At 49.8% G+C, this 18,250-nt stretch overlaps 5 protein-coding genes across 5 annotated transcripts; 2 read left to right on the forward strand and 3 right to left on the reverse strand.

Annotated features, from left to right (window-relative positions):
* Nucleotides 1-1,791: 1,791 nt before the first annotated feature.
* AFUA_7G01840 (uncharacterized protein) lies at nt 1,792-8,126 on the reverse strand. Its single transcript, XM_077805154.1, has 7 exons — nt 6,688-8,126; nt 6,552-6,614; nt 6,225-6,480; nt 3,747-6,161; nt 3,536-3,676; nt 3,343-3,485; nt 1,792-3,270 (listed from the first exon to the last, which is right to left on the reverse strand). Exons 1-7 carry the CDS (start codon nt 6,898-6,900, stop codon nt 1,933-1,935), a joined length of 4,569 nt encoding a protein of 1,522 aa, XP_077661283.1. The 5' UTR covers nt 6,901-8,126; the 3' UTR covers nt 1,792-1,932.
* Nucleotides 8,127-9,016: 890 nt separating this feature from the next.
* On the reverse strand, nt 9,017-11,892 carry AFUA_7G01850 (RPC34 RNA polymerase subunit family protein). The gene is made up of 2 exons (XM_741654.2): nt 11,318-11,892; nt 9,017-11,247 (listed from the first exon to the last, which is right to left on the reverse strand). The coding sequence occupies exons 1-2, from the start codon at nt 11,572-11,574 to the stop codon at nt 10,446-10,448; spliced, it is 1,059 nt and encodes a 352-aa protein (XP_746747.1). The 5' UTR covers nt 11,575-11,892; the 3' UTR covers nt 9,017-10,445.
* A 39-nt stretch (nt 11,893-11,931) lies between these two features.
* On the forward strand, nt 11,932-14,206 carry sti1 (Hsp90 cochaperone STI1). The gene is made up of 4 exons (XM_741653.2): nt 11,932-12,133; nt 12,228-13,163; nt 13,221-13,812; nt 13,872-14,206. Exons 1-4 carry the CDS (start codon nt 12,069-12,071, stop codon nt 14,022-14,024), a joined length of 1,746 nt encoding a protein of 581 aa, XP_746746.2. The 5' UTR covers nt 11,932-12,068; the 3' UTR covers nt 14,025-14,206.
* A 242-nt stretch (nt 14,207-14,448) lies between these two features.
* AFUA_7G01870 (putative PHD finger domain protein) lies at nt 14,449-15,702 on the reverse strand (the record flags this gene model as incomplete). Its single annotated transcript, XM_741652.1, has 1 exon — nt 14,449-15,702. One exon carries the CDS (start codon nt 15,700-15,702, stop codon nt 14,449-14,451), a length of 1,254 nt encoding a protein of 417 aa, XP_746745.1.
* A 657-nt stretch (nt 15,703-16,359) lies between these two features.
* Nucleotides 16,360-18,250, forward strand: AFUA_7G01880 (nicotinate phosphoribosyltransferase; the record flags this gene model as incomplete). Its single annotated transcript, XM_741651.2, has 5 exons — nt 16,360-16,656; nt 16,716-16,799; nt 16,861-17,480; nt 17,536-17,971; nt 18,030-18,250. The coding sequence occupies exons 1-5, from the start codon at nt 16,545-16,547 to the stop codon at nt 18,248-18,250; spliced, it is 1,473 nt and encodes a 490-aa protein (XP_746744.1). The 5' UTR covers nt 16,360-16,544.

Consider the following 18,250-nt stretch of genomic DNA (forward strand, 5'->3'; position numbering starts at 1 on the left):
AAGTTGCCACGGGGGGAAGAGTGTCGATCGATGGAGAGAGCGAGGGGCAGCAGGATGTCGACAAGCTGCCGTCATTGGCAATACAACAAGCAGGTAGGTAATAATCAGGGAGAGGGTCGAGGTACGGTTGGTGAAGGTACCTAGGTACCTTGGGAAGACAGGGAAACACATACATTTTTTTTCCTGGTTGAGAGACTGTCACAGTGGAGTAAGGTAGGTAGGGAGATGGTATTTGACGCAGGAGAGAGAAACACAAGAGAAGAGATGAGAAGAAGAGAGGGATGCTGGTTAACTAATATAAATGTCGAAGAACGGTCAAGCTTGCTGCCAACTTGGTCGCAGGTCTTATTATTGTGCTATTATTACTGCTGTTATTTATTAGCTATGCGGGACGATGACGATGATGTTGCCTTTTTTTCCCTCCCAGTGGGGTTTCAGTAAGACACCGTACGGATTCTGTCCGTTTCCCAGTACAGGAGACAGGAATGGACAAATGCGGTGGTTTGATTGGATGACGAAGCTGCGATATCCGAGCGTCAGGGGCGTTTGTACAGGAATGTAAAGTACAGTACCGTATTCTGAACATTCTCTGTCTTCTGTGGATACACCGCTATCTTTGCCTCCCGATTATTCTTAGAAGCATTTTCTGCCTAAGGTATCTCTGCTTGAATCTTGACTTGTCAATTGGCAGCCATCACCAAATAGGTACCTTATAGGTACCTTATACTCCCCTATGAGCAGCCTCCATCTGGCCCCTGACACTTGACAAACTGCAGCGCATTGAAACCGGCTGAACTCGGTATTTGTTGTAGACACCTCTATTTTATTCTAGACCTCAGCCAGGCAATAAGCTCCCCCTTTTCAGGGTTCACTCTCTTTGCCCCACAGACCCTCGTCCATTATCCAGGAGTACGGAGTAGATACTCCGTACATAATACACGTATGTTAACAGCAGACACCCTGCGTACAGATGTTCTATCGCTTCAAGAGAGTCCAAAACGTTCAGTCAGTGATCGGATCACTCCCGTCCTTCCACTCAATAGGTAGTAGTAGTTGACACCCTGTCTGTGGCGAACAGGGACCATCCCAATCGGTCTTTACAGTCATCAGGTACCGAATAGATAGACTACTGTGTGGGTAGATAAGGGAGTTAGATATTTTATCATTGCTAAATTTACCTCACGACATCTGCTTAAAAGTCGAAATTAGTTTCTGGTACGGCGTACGGCGGTACCATCCACCAGCCCAATTCAAACCCACAGCGCCATCATAATCCTACTCCGTAATACTAATAGAATCCTGGACGTGCCAGAAAATCAATAGCCTATGGGCCATTAATCCCCTGTCTCACAGCCCACAATCCACAGCCCTGTCTCACTATCAGAAAGTAAAACCCATGGGTGCACGATCTAGAACCCCCACACCGAAGAATAGGATTGAGGGAAGACTCTTCTTTGACGTGCTGTGTGCTCTGTTCCCTACGTGTAAATAGTTACATTTTTCTACGAAACCCAAGTTGGTGGTGTTACTGTCAGGCTGTCTTTGACCGACCGTCAACCTGTCGGAAAGCTGCAGGTCCTTCCTTACCTTACCTATTACCGTAGGATTAGAATCATCCGTCCTCTGCAAAACACGATAGCTTAAGAGACACAGGTCAATTCTTAAGGCTGAATAGCAAGGAGCTGATCAGCCACGTCGGGTATCTTTTCCACAGTTACATCGCCATCGGGACTGGCATCCGAGCGAGTCGCCCGTTCCACGTTATCGTGACTACATCGATTCTATCAGAGTAGATGCCCAGGTCAATACATTCAAACGCTACCGCTAACCACGAGGGATATATCATCACACAAACCCAGTAAGAAGAACGATAAACAATAGAAATTTAGAATCATCCACATATCCAACCTTCCCTCTCAAACCGACAGACCTTTATGCCCCACTCACGCTCCTCTTGCTGAGGAAGCTTCGTCTGCCCATCTTCTTCGAGTCAGGACTGTCCATCAGCTCCGACGACGCATCATTGTTGTTGGAGTGCGCAGTTCCAGGCCGCAGGCTCGATTCCGGCTGCGAGAAACTGCTGCGGATGCACACGACCCCAATGCCCACCTTAACCTGCTTCTCTTGCCCAGCCACGGAGCCCTGGTCGTCCACAAAGAACAGAGCCTCGCCCAGAGTGCTGTCTGATCCGAATGTCGAGTGGTCGACGACGCGAACCTGGTACTGCGCGTCTGCTGTGGTGTTGTGCACCCGGCAAGTCTCGTGCGAGGCGTCAAACTGCACCGGCCCGCCGCCACTGGCCTTGATGGCCTTGGTCTTGAGTACCTCCTTGGCACCCTTAGGACCGAGCGCCTTGATTATGACTCGGACGTTGGATGATGGAGGGTAGTTGCTGGCAGACACCACGGTGATCGTCGCCGTGCCGGTCTCTCCCTTGCCAGCACTGCCACCAATGCCCAATCGGTCACCAAAGTGCGACACCACGCTTCGGGTTCGCGCGTGCTGTAATGAGTTGGGAGTCGAGCTTGGTGGTGTCGCACCGTCGACCAGGATGGCCGATGGTGTCTGGGTTGTCTCCGTCTTCGAGACTTCTTCTGGCTCCTCCGGGATCTCATCACTCGACGAATCATCCCCCTTGAACCGCGACATGATACCATGCTTCAGGAAAGATGCACCCTTGATGACGTTACCGCCGACAAAGCCGACTCCTTTGACGGGGGCGCCAACGATCTTGCCGGGTGTTGCGAAAGTACCAGAGAATGTGGAGGATCCTTGACGGGACCGCATGACATAGTTTGACTTGAAAAGCAGGTTCAGCCGGATGGCTCCCGACTTGCCGTCGAGTGTCAACGTAACCTCCTGGCTGTGGAAAGGCTCCAGCATTTCGAGGTTGATGTTGGCACCGCCTAGGTAGTCGGCCTTGTCACCAAAATCCCAGTCGTACACGTCCACGCGGAATTTGGCCCCAATTCGAGACTTGATGGGAACCTCGAAGAATTCGTTCCATGCAGGGTGAAGAGTCTTCTTCTGCACCTTGGTCTTGAAAACCTCCTTATCATCCAGTCTGAATTTGCAGTAAGGGTCGCTGAAGCCATTGCGGTCTGCAGAGGGAAGCTCGGCGGCATCCAGGACATTCACACGAAGGTTACCCATGTTATTAATGCTCTCCGACGGGTCAAGCTTCATTTTCACAGGGATGTACCTGGCACTGACTGTCACCTTGCTCACCTCCCCGTCGTTCGACCGCAGAACAAGTTCAGTGGGCGTGTACTGCAACTAGTCAGTTAACTATCTCCCAAAGAGAGAGAGAGAGAGATAATGCTTAATCAGTGGTGAATTTACCAGAATACGCTGCAGTGTAGGAAGTGTATCGCCAGTCAGCTTCGCAACTGTGTGTTCGTCGCTGTCGTCCTTGGCATCGTTCTTGTCCACCAGACGAAGAGTGATCTTGGAGAATTCCAATTCACGTACGAAAGCATCTCCAACTAATAGGAGTCAGCCTCTTTTCCCCTAGATTTACCCTCGGGTGACAAACCATCAACGAGCTTGGCAGCTTTTGAGCGGATCTTAGGTGTCGAGTATGACGGGAACATGTGGTCGTCCATCAGAACCTCCAACTGCACATTCGATCGAGAGAGCTGAGCCTCGTGGAACTTGAACACCAAGAAACCAGACTCTGTAGATGTGTAAGCAACCTGCGTCGTAGATCCCTCAAACGAAAAGAAACAGGGCTATGGGGGAAATACCATATTTAGAAAGATCCTCTGGGCCAATGTATGTCTTGGGCACTTCCTTGATAGACCTGACGGACATGACTTCGGAGTCCCTGGCGGTTGAGAAGCTACCGGTGCGGTTAGGTACCTTGAGTTCATCACCATTAGTCGTAGTACCGTTTGTCGCAGCACCGTTTTGGCCATTGGCGGTGGATTTTGACGCCTTAGAATCGACGCTAGGGTTCTTGGAATGAGAGCTTTTGCGCCTAGAGTCGATACTCTTCCTCACTGCTGGGACATCGAGACCTTCCATCTCCTCAGCTTCCTCTTCTTCCTCATCCTCAGGGTTAACTACAGGCACAGCCGGGTAGAATGCAACGGTGTAGTTGAGAACACCCTTTTCACGGTGGCCCAAGCGAAGAGGACTTGAGATGAGCTGCTTCTCGTCGTCGGTCTCATACTCGCCGTTCTCATTCTCATGAACGTAGTCAGAAGCGTTGATTTCAAATGAGCCCAGGCTGCGGTCAGCGTTGAGGGACTCCTCATCCATAACCTCCAAAGTAAGCTTCTCACGGGCGCTGTGAATAGGGACATATACCACCTCATCCCACTCAGGGTTGAGGTTATTTCGGAAAGTAACCGTACGGCCCTTTGTAATTCCAGACAGCAGAACCCTGACGTATGGATCAGACTTGCCCATCTTCTCCAGGTTCCGAAGATCAGTTGCACTCTTGAAGTGGAAGCGCATCACACCAATAGGATCAATGTAGCCAGCACTTCCAGAGATGCCACCGATAGCAACTGGTTTCCACTGCAAGGTCAACTTAGCGCGTCCCGTCTTGGCTCCGTGAAGATGGAACCAGTTCTGGCCCTTCTCCATCATCTTGAGCATATCATTTAGCTTGATCTGATACGAACCAAGAATGGGATCCGTTCTGAGATCACGATCGTCTTTGATGATTAGTCCCAGGCGAGCCGACTTTCTGTCCGTGATCAAGAATTCCTTGGAGCTGTCCTGGAAAATAGGGTTGTTCGTGCGCTTCAGTTTCTTCGTGATGTGGATTTCCTTTCCGTTCAACAGAAGAACGCCATAGGGGTTAAGTTGGCCAACCATACTCTTCGATGAATCTAGATCCTTGGCCTGCTCAACGGTAAACCGGGCAATACCAGTGTTCAGTTCCGGTGGGGGCTCAGTCTCGCCGTTCTCCAGTTTGCGGCCTTCCAGCACGGGGAAGAATCGAATATCGGCATGGACTGCACCACGTGGTCTGCCACTAGCCATGACTTCGAGGTAGATGCTTTCGTGCTCCGGTTGTTCTTCAAGCCTGTCCAATGGGAAAGTAGCAGTGCCGAGTTCTTTATCCTTCCGGTACTCATTCCAGTCGTACGGGATGATCGTGAGCGACTCGGCAAAGGATGTGATAATAACATAGATCGTTTCTCCCCATCTGGGACTATCCGTATCGTGAACGGTCTTCGTGCGACCAAGTTCAATACGATTGTTGAGGGACACCACGGCGTAAGGGTCGGGGGTTCCTGCGAATTTATCCGGGTTCTTCAACTGCCTAGCGCCATGGAGTGTCACAGCAACTACGCCGATAGCCTGGTCCACAGGGTTGCCAGCCAGCATCTTGGCAATTTCGATCGGGAAGACATTCGGGGCGTACATCATGGGTGCCAGGTTGCCGTGAATCTGCTCCTTGATGAAACTCTCAAGACCGGGAATGAAGTTGATGTCGAAGCCAAGAGTGTCGCCGCCCAGAGGTTTGCAGACATAGTCGATCTCCGGTCGCTCCAAGAAGCAGACATCGACACGCTCGATGTGAGGGAAAGGGATCTGAAGCTTCACCTTGACCCTCATGAGACCGCTGCAAGCCATGTCCTCAACAATCACGTCTAGACCTTTGCTCACAACACCTTTGCCAACTCTGACTTCCAAGACGACCTTAGGGTTGATCTTGTTCTTCAGCTGGCGGGCAGTCAAATCCATCACGTCGTTCGGCGTGAAACTGAATTTCCAATCCATAATGACAGTGTCGACTTCGGTTTTAGGATAGGTCTTGACATGCTCCAGTCGCGGAGGCTTGCTACCCAGGATAAAAGTCTTCAGTCGCAGACTATCGAGCATGGCAGGGGTCGAAGTGCTGAGAACCTGATCCACCGAGTTGATTATCGAGTCGCACAAGACGGGAGCATAAATGGGCCAGAATTTGACCAGGAAACTGTTGATCCATTCCAAACTCTCGGTGTCGGTCTCTAGGCGTTGCTTGGCCATTTCACGGTTGACGTCGTCCCGGAAATTTCGTCGCAGGCGCCGAATCGATGTCCGATAGTACGTACTGCACGCTGCCATGACAATGAAGATCCAGCCCAGTCCGCCGCCCAAGACAGCAACGAGCCAGGAGGCTAAACACGCAAAGATAATCACGCCGGCATTGTGATACCAGTCTTAAATTGCTGTCAGAGTGACGGTCATGGAGTAGACATGGGCATGGCATAAGTTTCTCTCACCTCCAAAGAACTTATCGTCCAGTTTGCTCTCCAGAAAGTCCTGGTAATCTAACAATGTACCCTCTGCCTTTTCTTCCTCAGTCTGCGGCTTTTCGAACTGCGGAGCCCATCCTGTCCGGTCGCGCGCCCATCTCAGATCATCGGCGACTTCACCGTCTTCCTTTTTGTCCTCCTCAGGTTTCAAAGCTTCTTCCTTGATGAGGTCCGACGCTGATCTTGGAGGGGGCAAGTCATATTGGTCGGGAGTTCCATCGTCCTGTGGGATGGTTGTCATCAGTAGGCGTTTCGATTGTAGAATGTGGTGCTAGGAGCCTTAAGTGTACTCACAACGTCCGTAACAATGGCTTTCGCTTTGGGCTTTTTGTCATGGTGAAAACCTGGTGGTACTCGCTATGGGGAGTGGCGAAAGAGATTTAGCAATCATTTACCTGCAAACGCTGGACAGAATTAAGGTAAAACTCACTACTGCTGCAGCGGCGGCTTTCTCTTCAGGTGAGGCATCAGGGTTGAATTGATACGCAGGCAAGCCAGCTTTCTTTGTTTCCTCGATTAATACCTTCTCTACCGCTTCTGGTCGGATTTTAGATTGAGGGTCTTTGGAGGCCTCTTGCGCCGTCTCAATGGCTCCCTGCTGCCTCAATTCACCCTTTGCGTTCTCTATGTTCTGCGAGGCCATGGCTGCTCTGGTCCGAGGGACAAAGCGGAAAGCCTCGGGTGAAGAATTCCCTTACTACAGAACGTTAGAGAACCGCCAATGGTGACCTTCTTCTCGTGGAATTGTGGCTGGTGAGGACAAAATATGCACACCTGAGCAAGAAAGAAGAGGGGGAAAGAAAATGAGGGAGAAATTGATCAATGGAAAAATACACAATCAACGGCAATAGTGTGTATTTCGGTTCAAGAGAGTTTGGGGGCGCTCAAGTGGGAGCATTGGATTTCGGCGCTTAATTTCGATGGTTGCCTTCAGGAACCTCCGCAGCGGGGATCCCGAATCGGCGAAGCACGAAGTGATGACGAGCTGAGATGGAGATGCGCTTGGGTAGTGGGACTAATTGCATACCTTGGAACTGAGGCACCCACCTCCGAGAAGATTGAGGATAAGAACGGACGAAGGAAGGGAGACCGTATCAGTTGTCAATAAGATGGGTTTATGATAAAACAATGCGAATTGAGAAGAGTTTAATCAGATCAGAGCAACGTAGCCGAGGATTGAGTAGATTTAGAGCCACTTGCGTCAAAAATGAGCGTGGCCAGTGTATGGCATGGGTCGGTGCGAGAGAACGATAAGGGGGATTAAATGAGTAAAAGAGGCCGGTGATGGATGGCAATTGATTGGATAAAGGATGATCAAGATGTAGAGGAACTAAATGTGAAGTGCTCCGTACTCTCGAAGTAAAAAGATAGAGATCGATAGAAGCTGAAGTACAGAGGACCAAGAAAAGGGATCACGCCAGCTCGCTTCGGGTCGTGACGTATCTGCCCACTTACCATCCAGAAAAAGGAGGATGAGCTTCCACGATCGATCTACAGAGTACTTCCTAGTACCAAGGTACCTTATTACTACTGTTTTTTTGCCCTCCTCATTCGTTATTGTTTTTCTCCTGAGCGAATCATTCTTTTGTGGAGACTCGAGACTATCAGTGATTAGCGTGAATTACGACAGTAGGCTGTCCTTCGCCTTAGTAGCGATCTACTTTTTTTCCTAGCTCCGATAATCTTTTCTCTGAATTATTACCGAGTAGTGCTTCTTATATCCACAGCGAAATAGCAATTATAGTATGAAAATTCAATATCTACTAGAATGCTCAGCAGCATTTAGATAGCCGAATGCATCAAGGCGAGACACGTCGGCCCCGGGTGAGCTGCAAACAGCCTGAGGGAGCTTGGAGTAGAATGGCTGCACCGCCACAATATTAAATCAAAGCTAATCTCAAAGGAGAAGCTCTGGAAGGCTAAGTTAATAGTGCGCCACATTACAGTCCGCTAGTGGTACCTATGACTATTCCGTATGGGTCTCTGGCTTCGGAATTAAGGAGTATGATAAAGTACTCTGTACGAAGTACGGCTTTATCTGTCAGGAGAACCATCCTCCAATTGCCACCCTGAATCGTATCGGATCCCGTCTCTTGCCAATCTGGCAGCTTCATACCTCAAGTATTGAGCGCTGTGGAAGTTCTTTACTGGAAATCAAATTCGCACTGGTTCTTGCGACTACTTCGGTTGATCGACGTGTCCGTGAGCGATGTGTGGCTTCGGCATTGTGGACACTGATATATATCCCATGGACCATTGCCTTGAAATCCAAACTTTAGCACACGGAAACAGACAAACCATTTGAGTAATGCTCTGAGCGAAATACCGTTACTCTCCTGTTTCCATTTATCCTCCGTCACCAGCCACACCTCAAAAAAAAATATACAGGCAGGATCTCGGCTATCATGAAACTTACCAGACAAGTTTACATTAAGATATAACGTAATTCCCGGGTCAACCGCCATCCTAGGTCAGCCGCCACCTTCTGTAATCCATATAAAATAGCACTTTTTAAGGCTTTAATATCTTTACCATACTTAAATTACTATTTATATAAGATATTTAGAGTATATATAGTCTATAGTATATGAATACACTTTTACAAGGCATTAAAATGCTAATCCTCTCTCTTAATATCTAAAAAGCTAATATTACCAAAAATACAGTGTATTTTTATATTTCCTAAGTATATATATATACTAGGAGGCTGTTACTTGTAACTATGATTCTATATATCTATACTATACCTCATACCTAACCTTATATCCATGTAGATGCTTGGTTGTTAAGATAAGATATTAAAGCCTTAAAAAGTACTATTTTATATAGATTACAGAAGATAGCGGCTGACCTGGGATGGTGGTTGACCCAGGAATTACATTACCTGGCTAGTGTCTTTGCTGACACATGGACACGTAGCGCACATGCAGTGAGCTGAATTGTCCCACGCTCTGAGATCGTTGTACAGAGTGGAGTACTTCATGGAAAATGATATACAGTGTACTCTGTATATTCGAGGTAGGTCAAAGCATGCCTGGTAGCTTTGATCACTGTCCCATAGAATATATTTAGAACTTTAAATCACTAGACTGGTCTTTTTGTTCATTTGTAGACACTGCTACGTCAATTGATGCGGGGCAAATCTGGCACCATAGCCATCTCTCAGCATGAGGCATTAATTTACTTCAGGGCATACCACGTGTGATGAAATCGCAATCATACAAAAGCCAGCGGCACCTGAGTATTGCGGCTTGAGCCTGGATCTTACACTGGAATGAATCGAGAATTTGAACAGAATAACCGAAGACGAGACCATTCAAGGTCCATGCGCCGGATTAACTTTGCAAGTTCAAGCTAATTATGCGGCTAACGTGTTGGACTGTTTTCTATTCCGATACTCCGTACCTAGATAGATACTACGCAATGGTGCAGTGGGCAGGTGCAGTGCGCAGATAGGGCCACTTCGTACAGAGTATTGCTTCACCAATTCAAATTTTAACAAGCTCGAGATCACCACCGCTATCATCATCAGTGAGAAGGACTGTTCAACTTTACTAGAGTACTCCATCAAAGGTGAAGGCTAATGACTGATTATTAGGCGTGAAGGTGATACTGAAGAAGGTTGCTAAGTTTGTTTTCATCGTGTCGTACTGTAGAGAGGTAATAGTGAAGACTACATACCATATCTGATCTTAATGGATAAGTGGCTGTTGGCTGACCCCATGCTTCAACTCCAGTATTCTTTGCCTTGGCACATCAACTTGGATGCAATTGACAATGAAGCACTTGGATGGTAATGGAGATACTGTCGACTAATCGATGTCAATGAGATACTTCTACTGATGATGTTTGGAACCTTCAAAAATAAAGTGAGCTAGATTAGGGCTGTCTGATGCAAAGCTACTAGAGCCAGAAGGATCTCCGTTTCATCGCATATCATACAAGACACTAGACGAAATCATATCTTTAATCCCATTCTGTCACCCTGAACAACTTGCTCATATCAAGAGAACAGGAGACCTTAAACCTTGACCAGTCCCGACACAGAAGAACGCCAACGCTATGCAGACAAAAATGACTTGGCGCAAGATGGGCGCGCGATAATTATGACGGAAGAAAAATAGAAGAAATGAACTGGATATTAGCCGTGGGAGGACGATCTTTGACGACGGAAGGTCGTGCAACAAGCTAAAAACCGAGGGCCTTTTGCAGCCAAGGATCGAAATACTCGCAGGTCTCCGGACTCACCGCGCCTCCAGGGACGCAGAGCTTGAAGACAGGGCATGGACCGCAGGGTACTTCGGTCATGCCATTCGTGACCAGCTTATCACCCACGTCCTCCACATCACCCTCCGGTTTCCGGTTCTTTTCCATTTTCACAGCTGCGGGATTCTTGACAGATTTGTAGAATTGGCCATTGTTCAGCGCAACGAGTTTCTTGTCATAGCAGAGCATCTCCAGCAATTGTATGATGCTCTCCTCCCCGAGCCGGACGGGTGTGATCCCACTTTCGTTCACTGCGGCAGTAATCATCGCGACCGTCGGATAGCCCTGATAGCCGGCAGGATAAGGGAGATATTTCTTTTCACCCGATTCCTGCTTTACCGAGGCGCGCCCGTCGGCCGTTTTCAAGCGCTTGTTCCCGGTAGCAGGAACCTCATACCAGCTCTTCCGACTAACGGTATACTCAATGAAACCAGCGACCGTACTGATAAAGTTCGCGTCCAGTACTCCGTCGGTAAACCAAGCACCACCGGTCACATCCTCACTCGGAGCGAGGCCGGCCAGCATATACATCTTCCGACTCGGAAACTTGACATTGTGGACACTCTTGATGTAACTCTTCCCTTCCAGAGATTTGAGGCAACGGTCTAGAATAGATTTGTGTAAGTTGGTCCGACTCTGGATCGCACGGACCCAGATGCCGTTGCGTCCTGTCGAGTGGATGACATTGTAGACTAAACTTTCGTCGGGGCTGAGATTCTGAAGCCTATGGGAGAAAAGAATAGGACGTTAGCAGCCGGCCGCATGGACTGGATAGTATCTCATAAGTGACATACTTCTCAGCATCTTCCCGAGAAATGATCTTCCATGCTAAACGATCATTTTTGCCCTGAAGCAGGCGAAACAGCTTTTGATCAACAAGCAACTGGGTGCATTGCAGCAGAAGTGGTAGGTTGTTCCTCTCGACGACACCCAAGCCCAGCAGGTCTTGCTGATAGAAGAGATGATCAGAGTCGTATCTCTTCAAGCATTCGTCGTAAAGCTTAGATGCAAGCTCGTTGATAGAGCTGCCAGAGGGGCCTGCGGAGGCCATTTTTGAGCCGTCAGTCACAGAGAGAGAGAGAAATATCACCGGACGGCATTGAAAGTGAGCATTGTAAAATAGAAATAAATTGATTGAACTCCAATAAGCGACGCCAACGGAAAACAACCAGACAGAGCGACGCCGGACAGCACGCGCAAGGAAAGATGCACGTCCTCGACAGAGTCAAAATATTGGAGCAGTGTGACTAACCACCACTATGTAGGAAAATGCGGCGGCAATGTTATTTTTTGTTCGGCGGTGTCTTCCCCTCAGCCCAGAAGGGTTTAGGGCCAGTAAAGCTCTAGAAGGCTTGGCATTAGCTTTGCCTCAGGCATCCAATGACTTCCTCGGAAATTTCCAGAAGCTACCCAGCGGGTACGAAGTAGAGCTCATTAATATCGGCCCAGCTCTCTCACTCGCCTTGTCCGCCATCTGCTGATTCTCTACCGCAAATTGTTTCCAACCAGTTCCAGCGTACCAGTCCTTGACAAAAATCTTGCAGTATGGCTGACGCTTTGAAGGCAGAGGGCAACAAGGCCTTCTCTGCTAAGGACTACCCTACTGCTATGTACGTATTACGTATCCATGCTACCCCGCTCGTTTCAACGAGGCTGCACGGGATTCACGAGAAAGAAGACTAACCTTTTTGTGCCCCGGAACAGTGAGAAGTTCACACAGGCTATTGAGCTTGAGCCTAGCAACCACATTCTATACTCCAACCGGTCAGCTGTCTACGCTGCGCAGTCAGATTACCAGAAAGCTCTGGACGATGCCAACAAGGCCATCGAAATCAAGCCGGACTGGTCGAAGGGTTACAGCCGTAAAGGAGCCGCTTGCCGTGGTCTAGGTGACCTCTTGGGTGCACACGATGCCTACGAAGAAGCCCTGAAGCTCGATCCGAGCAACGACCAGGCTAAGTCCGGTCTCAACGCTGTGAAGAGAGCCATCGATGGAGAAGCTCGGGCCGACGGTGTCAACCCTGCCGCTGGCTTGGGAGGAATCTTCAACGATCCTCAGATGTTCCAGAAATTAGCCAGCAACCCCAAGACCTCCCACCTTCTTGCAGACGCCGACTTTATGGCGAAACTCCAGCGCCTCCAGCAGAACCCCAACAGCATGAGCCCGCAGGAGATCCAGGATCCCCGTTTCTTGCAGGTTATGAGTGTGTTGCTGGGAATCGACATGAGCTTTGGAGCTCCCCCGGAGGCCGCTGGTTCCTCTCGGGCTGCTGCAGAAGCTGAGGAGGACGTGCCGATGCCCGATGCGAAGCCCGCTGCTGCCGAAAAGAAGAAGGAGCCCGAACCGGCACCCCAGCCTGAGCCTGAGCCCGAGGATGAGGAGACGATCGCGAAGAAGAAGGCCCAGGAAGCTGGTGATGCCGAGAAGAAGATCGGCAACGACTTCTACAAGAAGAAGCAATTCGATGAGGCTATTGAACACTACACCAAGGCCTGGGAGCTCAACAAAGACATTACATACTTGAACAACATCGGTGCTGCCAAATTCGAGAAGGGTGATCTCCAGGGTGCCATCGAGATCTGTCAGAAGGCCGTTGAAGAAGGCCGCGAACTTCGGGCAGATTTCAAGGTCATCGCCAAGTGAGTTTTGCAGACTTCGTCTTTTCGTCTGACTCAGCTAACTATGTGTCTTCAAAGGGCCTTCGCGAGAATCGGTACCGCTTATGAAAAGCTTGGTGATTTCACACAAGCTATTGAATACTACCACAAATCCCTCACTGAACACCGTACTCCCGATGCTCTCACCAAGCTCCGTAACGCAGAAAAGGCCAAGGTCAAGGCCGAGAAAGAGGCCTACATTGACCCCGTCGAGGCAGAAAAGGCTCGCGAGCTCGGCCAGAAGAAGTTCCAGGAGGCGGATTGGCCCGGTGCTGTTGAAGCCTTTACCGAGATGACCAAGCGCGCTCCTCACGACCCCAGAGGATTCTCGAACCGTGCCGCTGCCCTCATCAAGCTTATGGCTTTCCCCCAGGCCGTTCAGGATTGCGACGAGGCTATCCGCCGTGATCCCAAGTTCATTCGCGCCTATATTCGCAAGTCTCAAGCCCTGGTTGCCATGAAGGAATACAGCAAGGCCTTGGATGCCTGCACGGAAGCCGCAGAGCAAGACGACGGAACACACACCCGTGAGATCGACCAGCAGCAGCAAAAGTGTCTGGAGGCTCAGTTCAGCGCTCGTGCTGGCGAGACGGAGGAGCAGACCATGGAGAGAATCCAGAACGACCCCGAGGTAAGTCACTTCGGCCTTTTTCATTGATTTTGGCATTGGTTCTAACATGCTGCGACCAGATCATGTCGATCCTCCAGGATCCAGTCATGCAGAGCATCCTCCAGCAGGCCAAGAGCGACCCTGCTGCCCTGCAAGAGCACATGAAGAACGTCCAGGTTCGGACGAAGATCCAGAAACTCATGGCGGCTGGTGTCATCCGTCTCGGTCGGTAAACGGCCCGGGTTCTCATCGCGGAGATATGATGGAAATGACCTGCAGATACTCTTTTGCGAGCTTCAAAATTGTCCTTGCAACGGCTTACCGTTCCCTCAGAATACGTAATGAGGTGATGATGCATGTTTGTTGTACACCTTAGTTAATCACGATATGCTATGAACATACCAGTGCTTCTTAATACTTCTGTAACTCGAAGATTTACACCAAGTACCTCTAAGCTCAACCTACAAGGCCGCCTTAGAATTGTATTAAATCAGCTGCTATCGCGTCAGGAAAGGAGACAGTTTGTTCTCGCTATCTCGCAGGTCATGAAGGTACCGTTTCGTCAAGGTACATGTGATGGGTATATGTACAGTGAAATAACAACATCGCATAGTTAACGCCAGACCAGAAAATCAAGATATAACGGCAAGAGACCAACTACTTGCCCAAGTTTGACTTGCAATGTGGGCAATACCAAGTTCCCACCGGCTCCCTTGTCAGACCAACACACTTCCAATGGAACCACTCGTAGGGACAGTTGTCGTTATCACACGCCACCATGTCTCCATGACTGACACTACGGCAGGTACAGTAGACCTTGGTATCCTCGTTACCCTCCTCTTCCTCATCTTCCTCGTCAATGTCCTCATCCATGCGTCTAGTATCACTGGCATTGGAATCCGAAGCCTCGGCACTGCTGAGGAGCGAATCGTCCTCATCTTCATCGCCGCCCGCCGCAGATGGGGACTTCTTGGTCGCACCGGTGAGCTTGACACGACCGCTCGCACTGGACGAGCGTTTTGTCGCTTTACCATGGGCTTTGATCTTCTTGAGTTGTTGATGAGGCGCGACCTTCTTGGTAGCCGCCTTCTTAGTTGCGCCTGTTGCGCGCGGCCCGGCGCTGCCTGCGCGACTGGAAGCCGGTGTGCCACCCTTGGGTGTGCCAGGGCCAAGGGATGACTGGCGGAGATTAGACGACGCAGCGGGTAGAGTGCCTAATGATGCGTTGAGCCGTCGCCGCTTGTTCTCTACCGCTCCTGCCGATGATTCGCGTTGCCGGTGTTGGAAGTGGGTTGTGCCAGACGGGGTTGCTGGAGCTGAGCTGCGCGCGGCGCCTTGCGTCGCCAATGCCGCTGAACTTGTAGACCGCGCAAGCGACTGGTTGAGCCGTTGTGAGATGCCCAGTAACGAATTGGTGTTGCCTGACGTGGGTTGAAGAGGGGAAGAAGTAGTATCCGCGGCGGTTGCATCGGGGAAGAAAATCTTGGGCGGATCGCGGTACTGGTCTTTGTTGTTGAAAAGGGAGGGCAGGGGCGGATCATTTGAAAGCACGCCATCGTTTTGTAGGTCGCGTATCTTGATGTCCAGTTTCTTGATTTGGCGATCGAGCAGGATGCATGCTTTCTCGCTCAGCTGTATCTTCTCGTCCTGTAACTGTTGCGCCCTGTCCAGATTCTGTAGAATCACCTTCGAGTACTGCTCTTCTTTGGGGTTTGGCGTCAGACTGCCATTGAGTTTGATGAACTTCTGTAAACTGCTGTCACGAGAGTTGATGGTTGCGCGACAATCCTGGATGATCTTGTCCTTGGCCTGGATCTCTTCCATCAGGTGGTTGATTTCTGCTGGAAGATTCGCCACATCATGAACGAACTGCTCCAACACGGAAGCACAGTCCTCGGAACCATGTGCCATCTGTGACTGTATTGTTGGGTCTGACCCTGATGAACCTATGCTGCGTTTTCGCGCAGCCTGTAGTCGTTAAATGATCGATTGAGCTTGGTACGTTGATCAAAGGTTGGTGCCGGAAGTGGTGACTTATTCAGTGTTACCGCTCACCCCACAGAACTTAGTTGGCAACGTAAAAAAAAGCTGACTAAGCTCGCCCTGGTGGCCGAGCGGTTCTTTTTGCTTCTTACCTTGTTGCCCTTCTACTCTCTCCAACTTCCATCATCGGTACGATTCTGATTGCGGTGTCTTTTTCTTTTTCTTTCTTTTTTGTTTTTTGTTCATACGCGTTTGTCAAACATGCAGTCCCTTTGTCTTTGTCATCTGAATTGCAGTATAGGCCTCAATTGTAAGATTGTTTGCTCCAGATCTCTTTGTCTGCCCATTTCTCAGCTAGATTCATGCACTTGGATGATTCATCTGGATAGACAAAGGCAATGAACTATGACTCTCTTTGTGCGCAACATTAGTAGGTACAATGCGACACCATAGGATATTAGCCGCTTGATGTCTCTGTATCAAGCTGTTCTCTCCCAACTTTTCTTCCCCATCAGATGCAAATTGTGCTCATATGACGTCGCGTGCTCCATGACATATATGTACAGGTGCAAACAGTGCAAACCACTTCTTATTTCATTGATTCCCCGCGCAAGACGACTGACTAGCCAACGACAACGGACTTTTGTACCAGCCCTATCTGATATCTAGTGACTTTGGGACGCATATCGCACGTTGAGATCTCATCTGGATGCTGATCTGCTGAGTTTGTAGATCCAATTGAGGTGTGCAGGTCGATACAGTTGTCTACGATGAGTCAAGAGACGACCCCTCCTTACCCGGAGGGCATTTTCTCCCTTCTGGATACAGATCTGTATAAGCTGACAATGCAATGTGCTATTCTGAAATACTTTCCCGATGTTCGTAAGTTTTTGACTCCGGACATACAGCCTAGAATTGCTTTGATCGAATTTCTTGCGCAGATGTTACATACGGCTTCACGAACCGTACCCCAGATATGAAGTTGACGCGGGGTGCTTATAAATGGCTCCTGGAACAGATGGACAGTATGTGAATTTGTTCTACTCAACCTGCGGGATCTTGGTATTGACTCGTCGCTCTGGATAGGGCTCGCTAACGTCCGCGTGACCGACGAGGAGATTGCTTTCTTGAAGAAGCAATGCCCATACTTCAACCATGCCTACCTCCGATACCTTTCTACGTTCCAACTCAAGCCTTCGGAGCAGATTGATATCAAGTTCAGACCTGTACAAGACAGCGGCAGCGATGACGACTTGGGCGATATTGAATATATGGTCAAGGGGCTTTGGGTTGAGACTATCCTTTACGAGATCCCACTCCTTGCCCTCACAAGTCAGGCGTACTTCATGTTCACCGACAAGGATTGGGATCATAGCAACCAAGAGGAAAAGGCCTTCCGCAAGGGCTGCACTTTGCTCGAGAACGGATGCATCTTCTCCGAATTTGGCTCCCGACGTCGACGCGATTACCATACTCAGGACTTGGTCATGCAGGGCCTATGCCGGGCTGCTGAAGAGGGAAAGCGACAGGGCTGGAAGGGCGTCTTCTCTGGGACCAGCAATGTGCACTTTGCGATGAGGTATGGTGTGACTCCCATTGGTACTGTGGCCCACGAGTGGTTCATGGCCATCGCTGCCATCACGGATGATTACGAGAATGCGAACGAGCTGGCTCTCCGCTACTGGCTCGGATGTTTCGGCGAAGGGGTACGTATCAGTTCCCTCTTAGATGACGCAGACAAGCCACTCATCATCATACTAGGTCCTCGGTATTGCCCTCACCGATACATTCGGTACCCCGGCTTTCCTCGACGCCTTCCGCAAGCCGATCCCTCACCATACCAGCGCAGGTGTCGGCGCCGTCGCCACAATTGCATCGGGAGCGAGCACAACAAGCGAGTCGCAGCCTCAGACTGAGGCCGAAACCAAACCCCCAGTCACCGCTCCCCTCCATGAAAACGACTCCCAGCACTCTCCGAAGACATATGCGCAGGTCTACACGGGCGTCCGTCAGGACTCCGGCGACCCAACCTACTTCGTCAAGATGGTCCGCGACTTTTACGACAATGAGGGGATCAAAGAGAAGAAGACTGTCGTGTTTTCAGATTCGCTCAACATCGAGCACTGCCTCGAGTACAAGACCATTGCTGAGGAGGCTGGCTTCGCCCCCATCTTCGGTGTCGGGACTTTCTTCACCAGTGAGTTCTATCCCGTCTAGTCCCCAGTCTACAGTTTCACTAACCGTTCTACTTGCAGACGATTTTACGAATAAATCTGACGGCAAGAAATCCAAGCCACTCAACATCGTCATCAAGATCGCTACGGCTAACGGCCGCCCGGCCGTCAAGCTGAGCGACAACATGGGCAAGAACACGGGCGACAAAAATATGGTGCAAGAGGTGAAGAAGAGGCTAGGATACATCGAGCACTACTGGGAAGAAGGCGATGAGAGCAATCGCTGGGCTAAGCAGGGATAG

Source organism: Aspergillus fumigatus, chromosome 7 (assembly GCF_000002655.1).
Source record: "Aspergillus fumigatus Af293 chromosome 7, whole genome shotgun sequence".
Classification (NCBI taxonomy): domain Eukaryota; kingdom Fungi; phylum Ascomycota; class Eurotiomycetes; order Eurotiales; family Aspergillaceae; genus Aspergillus; species Aspergillus fumigatus.

What these genes read in the sequence shown, in the direction of transcription:
- sti1 (XM_741653.2), top strand. Translation starts at nt 12,069, where the DNA reads ATGGCTGACGCTTTGAAGGCAGAGGGCAACAAGGCCTTCTCTGCTAAG. An exon ending in GATTTCAAGGTCATCGCCAA is followed by an intron (nt 13,164 to 13,220) that starts GTGAGTTTTGCA and finishes GTGTCTTCAAAG; the next exon opens with GGCCTTCGCGAGAATCGGTA. An exon ending in GAATCCAGAACGACCCCGAG is followed by an intron (nt 13,813 to 13,871) that starts GTAAGTCACTTC and finishes TGCTGCGACCAG; the next exon opens with ATCATGTCGATCCTCCAGGA.
- AFUA_7G01840 (XM_077805154.1), bottom strand. Translation starts at nt 6,900, where the DNA reads ATGGCCTCGCAGAACATAGAGAACGCAAAGGGTGAATTGAGGCAGCAG. An exon ending in GGACGATAAGTTCTTTGGAG is followed by an intron (nt 6,162 to 6,224) that starts GTGAGAGAAACT and finishes CAGCAATTTAAG; the next exon opens with ACTGGTATCACAATGCCGGC. An exon ending in AGCTGCCAAGCTCGTTGATG is followed by an intron (nt 3,486 to 3,535) that starts GTTTGTCACCCG and finishes GACTCCTATTAG; the next exon opens with TTGGAGATGCTTTCGTACGT.
- AFUA_7G01850 (XM_741654.2), bottom strand. Translation starts at nt 11,574, where the DNA reads ATGGCCTCCGCAGGCCCCTCTGGCAGCTCTATCAACGAGCTTGCATCT. An exon ending in TCTCGGGAAGATGCTGAGAA is followed by an intron (nt 11,248 to 11,317) that starts GTATGTCACTTA and finishes TTTCTCCCATAG; the next exon opens with GCTTCAGAATCTCAGCCCCG.